The sequence below is a fragment of the Nematolebias whitei genome, chromosome 1 (assembly GCF_014905685.2).
Source record: "Nematolebias whitei isolate Nwh7 chromosome 1, NemWhi1, whole genome shotgun sequence".
Classification (NCBI taxonomy): Eukaryota; Metazoa; Chordata; class Actinopteri; order Cyprinodontiformes; family Rivulidae; genus Nematolebias; species Nematolebias whitei.
In genome coordinates this window covers 10,914,332-10,921,996 of record NC_056498.1, presented here as the reverse complement: position 1 = coordinate 10,921,996, position 7,665 = coordinate 10,914,332, and the positions used below count along the sequence as shown (strand labels likewise).

Here is a 7,665-nt window from a genome sequence, read left to right as displayed (position 1 = left end):
TTTAATTAAATTCAATGCACGTTATTATTCAGTCCAGAAAAATGAAATAATCCGTTTAATTTATGAATATATCATAGAATATGTTCATCTACAGTTGATATTTTTAGCTGTCTGCCCTTTGTGTGTGTGTGTGTGTGTTTTTCGTATTTTCACCAGGCTTGTCGGACCTAAAAACACTGATTAGTTTCTTTACGATGATTTGTTCAATTGTCTTTGTAGAGATCTAGTAGAGTGCTGTATGAATGGGTAAATGAGGACACAGATTGCAATGTAAAGCACCTTGAATGTCTTGAAATAAGACAGAAAGGCGCCACACAAGCACAGTCCATTCACCACCCACCTTTGTGCATGCGTGTGTGAATGGGTCGCATGTGTGTGTGTGTGTGCGCGCGTGTGTGTGTGCGGAAAGAGGGGGAGAGGAAGAGCTATTGGAGGGTGTGTGTGTTAGGAGCTGTTGGAGTGTGTGTGTAGGTGTGTTTGTGCGTGCATGCGTGTGTGTGTTAGGAGCTGTTGGAGTGTGTGTGTGTCTTAGGAAAGAATGACAGAGAGAGAGAAAGAGAAAAAGAAAGATGGGGAGAGAAAAAAGAGAGGGAGGAGGTGTTCGTATGTGTGTAAAGATTTCCTTTCTCCTCTTTTTCTCTTTCCCACTTGACAAAACGACTCAACACTTTAGCGGGCGATATGCAGTAATTTTTTTTTTAACAGATGCACAAAAAAGAAAAGAAAGAAAAGGAGAGAAAAAAAAGGAAAAATTAAAATTAACGACTATTTTAAAACTAGCCCACAGCATAAAGCTTTACAGAAAGACACAGAAATGTCAGTCAGTCAGTCTTTTACCTGTTTGTCACCTATTTGATTTCCAAATTTTTCAAATGTTAGTATATTAGGTTATGTACCGGTATCTATTTAGCATTAATTATTTATGTATATATATATATATATATATATATATATATATATATTTCAGGCCTTCAACCACTTTACATCCATTCACACAACATAAAAAAATTAGCTTAAGCTCTTCAGAAACACTTTACATGTTTCTGGGATCCGACAAATAGACGTCTCTCATCTTAAAATCAATATACAATATAGACCGACTCTCTTAGCCATCTCAAAAACACAAGGACCCTTGTCCTAAATTCCAGAACTTCTCTGGCACAAAATCAGCAACTCTTTGCTTCTCTTCGGAAACTTTTTTCCGTTCTCTGGCCTTTTTTGTTTATCACAGCTGAATCTTTTCCCAATTTCACAAAATTGTTGCTGTTCGTAAACTGCACAAGGCATTACTATTTTTAGATTTCACTTGTAATTTTTCAGCTCCAATCTGTCGACAGATTTAAAGCTTTTTGCTATCAACACAAGTGTCAAGTCTTCTTAAAATGAGGATGAGCACCTAAAGCACTGCCATTTCATTTCCAGAAAATCTATTAATAAACAAAGTTCATAATTACCTTTTTTTCTTTTCAGGCCCGAATTCTGGATGCGCTGTGACAGTAACGTCGAGTGTTTTTCTCCCAACTTCCCACGTCGGGGTTCACCAAATGTAGTGGCGTGAGTCTACATGGTTTTAAACTGATTAAATAAAACAGATCTTGAAACGTGTGATGACAGCAAAAATCAGGGTTTATTTGAAGCATAAACTCATAGGCCGAAACAGTTGTAAACCTCGAGACCTCAAAAGAAAAAAACCCCTCTCAACACAGCTCTGTCCTGATTTATACCATTCATTTGAAGTCAGAAGTCAGAAGGCTGCACAACACAAATCAGTCCTTTCCCATTTTAGGAAAACTCTTGAAATAAACAAATTCTTCCTAGGTCAGCCCGACACAAACTGGCACTCGTTGCTAAAACAATTCTGAGTTGTCAAAACAGTTCTGATGGGAAACAAGGTCTTACTGGAACAGCTACATGCATGACCTTTTCTGGACATACAAGTCTACCACTTCAGCAGAAGACGTGATAATCCAAAGGGTCGACCGAGAGACGATATCCATGTAAGTCGTGGGTCCAGGAGACGGGAGGTCAAGCCAAGAGGGGAGGACAGGATCCAGGAACGGGACAGGAATGAGGAGACAGGTAAACTATGACAAGGGGACATGAAAGGCTATGGGGGAACAAGGCAGGATCAGTAACGCGAGGTATCTACTTACAGTGAACTGTTTTCAACTACCGGGCACCGAAGAGGAGAAAACATGCAGCTTTTAAAGGGTGAGAGAAACAGGTGCAGCCAGTTGAGTTCAATCAGCTGCTGCTGGCTGCAGTGAAGACAAAACTAAACAACCGTGACATCACCTTCCACCAGCATGCAAAGAAGACAAACTAAAACTCACATACATAAACAAACATTACCAGAGCGGACAGAATTAATGAAACTTACAGAAAAGATTTATAGCAAACTTTAAAGAGTGATCAGGGTGACAGAAAATATAATCTATGGGACGTGATTCGTGACACTTCACCTTGATTCCCCTGTAGTTGTTGCAGCTCTGTAAATCACAAATGTTCTTAAAAATGGGCACCGGTACACTTCTTCTCCATTTTCAGGTATTTTCTCACCTTCAAATGTGCCATTGAACATTTGAATCAAAACCTCACTGCCATCTCTCCAAAACATTTCCAAACCGTTATTGGTATGTCATCTGAACCTATTGCCTTCCCCTTTTTCATTCTTTTCAGAGATTTCTGGACTTCACCCTCACTAATCTTTCTTACTTCCTGGTCCACAGTTTCTATGGCCTCTCTTCTTTCTCTTTCATTCTCTTCTCTTTTTTCCATACTCTGGCTCTCGCTCAAGGCGGACACTCCTACTCTCTTGTTCTCCTCTTCCTCCTTCTTTGCCTTCTGTGTGTTTGAAGCTCCTGGTACACATCTCCCAAATGAAAAATCTGATTATAAATCTGGTGACCTAGACTTTCAACACAATTGGCAAAATCTATTCAACAAAATGACAGGGCCCTGGAGAACCCTCTTGTCTGGCTGAGACTCACGCTGTGGGGTATGTCAGAGATCCGTGGGGAGTTGGCAGCTGATGTGCCTCTCAGTCCTGTCGTAGGAGTACGCTGAAGATGTTTATATATTTGGATTTATGATAGCAGGGGTTCTGTTCTTTGGTATCAGCGAGGCTCTGTTTTATTGACTTTTGAAGAAGACTTCAGCAGCAGTTTTGGATGTGACAAAGCTTTTGAGTCGGTGCGAAGATTTGGTTTGTGCCATGAGTACTCTAAATCAGCTGATTTACGAGCTAAACAATAAGATAGAGGCAATTTGTGAGAATCGCAGGCAATCTGCATCTCCTAGGACTCGTCAGCATGTTGGGATCAACCTTGATGAAGGCTCATAACATGGATCAGTGGCGTGGAAATACCTATAAATTTGGCCATTTTGGACCAGAAAGTTTCAGCAGGACTGCCTGAAGAAAAATCAACAATTGTGGCTTATCTGAATCTGACTCCCCTGTTTGGCCTTGGATACAAGCCGACTATCAAATTTTTCCTGGGTCATGGGTAACTAGGGACAAAAGCTTCATCTATCGCAACCCCCCTCTCCCCCTCTCAGAACTTCTGTGCAGGCTTTTCAGAACTGCTGGCTGAAACAACATCTTCAGAACTGTGGCCTATCTGAAAATGCCCATGGACAAATCTCAACGCCTCGACGTCAAATTCATATGTGATGTGTCTATAAATATGCTTGCTGGTAGAGTTTTTGTATGTCTCAAATCGTGTCCTGATAGGACTGACATGGTTCTGTTGCTGTTCCTGTTTTCTTGCACCTCTGTTTTCCATGTCATCATCTACAGCTGATCCTTATTCTAATCATCCCAGCTGCTCCTCACCGTCTCATTAGTGTCAGTATTTAGACTGTGTGTTTTCACTCCTTTGGCATCTGGGCTTTATCCTTCCATGGTGTATGGTCTGTTCCACCTGTCATATCATATTTAAAGTAAGTGTTTCTGCCCCATCAGCATTTTGTTTTGTTCAATAAATTATTATTTATTTTCACTATTGAGTCCTCCTGTTTTCTTGCGCGTGAGTTCGAACCTTAAACTACAGATCATGACTCAAAGCCCGGATCATAAAGAACCCAGCAGGAAAATTGACATTTTTAAATGGCTCACCTGTGAGGTGGACAAAATTGCCCAGCGGGACAAAGAGAAGAAGGAGCGAGAGGAGGCGAAGCCCATCATCCAATGGGGCGGCTGTCAGCTGGAGGAGTCCAGACCTGCCTGGAAATGAAACCCTCACAGCTGTGAGGTGGAAGTACTTCCATCTCCATTCCTGGTAGAGGAGGAAGAGAGGCGGACATCCCAGTTCTACGGAACGTGTCTGGCCATTAAGCCTGTGTGCTGCTCTCCACTGCCACGTTCCTCTCCACGCCCTCGCCACTTTTCTGCCACCTGCTCAGGAGAGGATCCTGAGTCGGAAGAGCTCCAGCTTGCTCCTGGTCGTGACTCACGCCACCACGGCAGGAGGTCCAGATGGCAAAACCGGAATGGACCCACTGACCTGCAGCTCCTCCATCCACCTTCCAAGACGCACCAGGGCAAGAGGGGGAGAATTTCGCTGGTGGAGGGGCACCTGAGCCCTCACTTGCCAGAATGGCGATCGGGCTCTCATCCAGCGGAAGAGTCACCTCAACCAATGGAGCAGTCGAACCCCCTGCATCTGCGTGTCTGTGGCTTGTGGGGAGGATGGCCCCCACACCTACATGTTTGTGGCTTGTGAGGAGGATGGCCCCCGCCCCTGTGCTTCAGTGGGGGTTGGAGATGACATTGTCTGCCCTGTACCACTGGTTGTGGACTCACTAGACTTGCTGGTTTCCACACCAGCACCTGCCACACTGGTTTCCACACCAGCACCGGCCACGCTGGTTTCCACACCAACACCTTCCATGCTATACACAACCATCTGATGCTGCCTGGTCACACTCTCCCCTGTCAATACCTTACAGTCCCCAATCTCCTTCAGGTTTCCTCTTCTACACAGAATGTAGTCTACCTGTGTACTAATGTCTTCACTCTTCTAGGTCGCTCTATGTTCCTCCCTCTTTTGGAAACAATTGTTGACTACAGCCATTTCCATTCTCTTGGCAAAATCCACCACCATCTGTCCTTCCTGTTTTTTTCTTGAACAGCAAACCTACCCATCACTTCTTCATCCCCTCTGTTTCCTTCACCAACATGTCCATTCAGGTCTGCTACAATCGCCTTTATCTCCTCCCTGGGAATACACTCTGTCACTTCATCCAGATCCTTTCAAAATGCATTTTTCCTCCTCTACATCACATCCAACCTGTAGAGCATAACCACTGACAACATGTAGTATCAGATCTTCTACTTCTACCTTCAGACACATCACACTATCTGACACTGTTTTCACCTCTACTACATTCTTTGCCAACCCATCCTTCAGGACCACCCCTACTCCATTTCTCTTTCTATTCACACCATGGTAAAACAGTTTGAACCCTGCTCCAATGTTGCAAGCCTTGCTGCCCTTCCCCTTTGTCTCCTGACACATAAAACATCTACCTTACTTCTCTGCATCATGTCAGCCAGCTCTCTACCTTTGCCTGTCATTGTCTCCACATTTAGAGTTGCCACTCTCAGTCCAACATTCTCGACTTTCTTCTTCACCCTCTGTCTCCTGACGCATTTCCCTCCTCGTGGTCTTCGACTAACAGTAGCACAATTTCCGCCGGCACCCTGTTTGTCAACAGCACCAGTGGCGGTCATTGTTAACCCGGGCCTCGACCGATCTAGTATGGTGTTGCTAGATGAACTCGCATTATAGATTTGGTAAAAGTCTTTTATGTCAGATACACTTCCTGACACAACCCTCTCCATTTACCCAGGCTTGCGAATGGCACAAGAGATACACTAGCTTGTGCTCCCAAGTGGCTGGTTAGTTGTTTTAAATGTGCTTAATAAACTAAATTCACTTTGATATTAATTCTATCTTCGTTGGGTTTTCTTGACTAGTTCTATTTTTTCCCCCTTGGATTCCTCAGTTGTTCCTGTTTCTAGCTCCACTCACACCTAGCCTCTGTTATTATCACACCTTAGCCTCTGTTTGTAATCAGCACACCTGGCCTCATTCAGCAATCCCCCTTCCCAGGACGTTTACTTCTTGTTCAGCTAAATTTGTTGTCAAGATTTCTGTTGTGGTTCTTGTGTTGAATTTATTAGGGAATGCAAGAAAATATTTATGTTTTTGGTTTAAGATATTGCTGTAATTAGGTAGGAGTTGCACTGTGTATGCGCATTGGCGGAGCCAGAGGGTAGTCAGTGATGGCCTTAGCCAGCATAGATCAATGTTTGGCAACACCAAGCATCTGAGGGAACAATGCTTTCTAGTTTTCTAATGCTTAAAGTATAGGTTCCTCAAACTCAATTTTCAAAACTAACCTTTTGTCACTCCTAGATGTTACCACACACCAAAATTGAAGTTGGTGCCTCACTTATGTTCCAAGTTATCATGGTCACAACAATATGTACAAGTATGGATGAAGGGAGGGTATTTCCAGTTGTCCCTTTTTGCAAAAAGAAAAGTGGAGTGAAAGTTCATGGTTGGATTCAGATCCTGCTGCTCAGAGGTTGAGAAATAATGTGTTTGTTTTTGTGTCACCAGTCACAATGAAATATGATCTAACAATGTAGAGGAGATAGGTGGATAAAGGAGTCATCCATTACCTTTGTGTAATAAAAGGTTTAAGATTTTGCAAAATTCTTGTTAGGAGTATGTCCCTGATTTAAAATATATAGGGATTACATGATTTGCCTGATCTCTGAGTGTCTATCAGCTGAAGCACCTGCACACAAACATGCTCACTAATTCAGTGATTATTCTCTCAGGGCACCAGTGACCCCCGTGACCCGAAAAGGAAGAAGCCGGTAAAGATGATGGATGTATGTATGTGTGGATTCTCTCAGGGCTGCAACGTAAACCTTTGAGGAATCAGAAATATGCGGCAGTGGAAGAACTCCCCGACGTGTTTAAAAGGAGGTGAGCAGTCAATAATCTGTCACAGCCCAACAGGACAGTGAACCTGCTGCCAGACAACATGAGAGCTCTCGTCCTGCTTGTGTGTTTAGTAGTAGGCTGCTTGGCTCAGAAACCTCAGCCATGCTGTAAGTACACACACATTAAATAAATTTATCCTGTAGGTTTTCTTCTGAAGCATCACAGAAATGCTCCAAAGCTTTGTTTATTTAAACTCTTTCATCCCAACAGCCTCCCCAACACTGATGACTGGTTCTTTCATTCTGGTAAGGCTCAGCTCATTTCAGAGCTTTTAAATGTTGTGTAATGAAGTAAAATAAACTTAAGGCAAACCTATATATTTGTATGTTTTAAGGCCTCCCAAAAAGGGATGCTGACGGCAAATGTCAACTACACCTATGATGCACTGGGAGAGCGCATCCGCCTACAAGAGGTTGGAGACTACAACAATGAAACTTTTCAATTTGATGCCATCCTGCTCTACAAACAGGTAATGGCAGCAAATAAGTGACATTTGTGTTCAAGTAACTGGTGCCACTGCTGATCCTAACTCTGTCATGCATCACAGGGCATCATGTACAAGCTGAACTACAAGAACAGCACATGCAGCAAGGAGCGTCTGGGAATACACTTCCACCCTCTGATGATCCCAAAGAACTCAACT

General features: G+C 43.2%; 1 protein-coding gene across 1 annotated transcript in view; it reads left to right on the top strand.

Moving 5' to 3' along the window:
* The first annotated feature begins 7,028 nt into the window (after nucleotides 1-7,028).
* LOC119408301 (ependymin) overlaps nucleotides 7,029-7,665 on the top strand; it is an 11,841-nt gene continuing 11,204 nt past the window's right edge. The window contains exons 1-4 of the mRNA XM_037675102.1: nucleotides 7,029-7,129; nucleotides 7,233-7,267; nucleotides 7,357-7,491; nucleotides 7,570-7,617. Coding sequence (XP_037531030.1) covers nucleotides 7,063-7,129; nucleotides 7,233-7,267; nucleotides 7,357-7,491; nucleotides 7,570-7,617 — 285 coding nt within the window. The 5' untranslated portion in view covers nucleotides 7,029-7,062. The remainder of the gene's footprint in view (nucleotides 7,130-7,232; nucleotides 7,268-7,356; nucleotides 7,492-7,569; nucleotides 7,618-7,665) is intronic.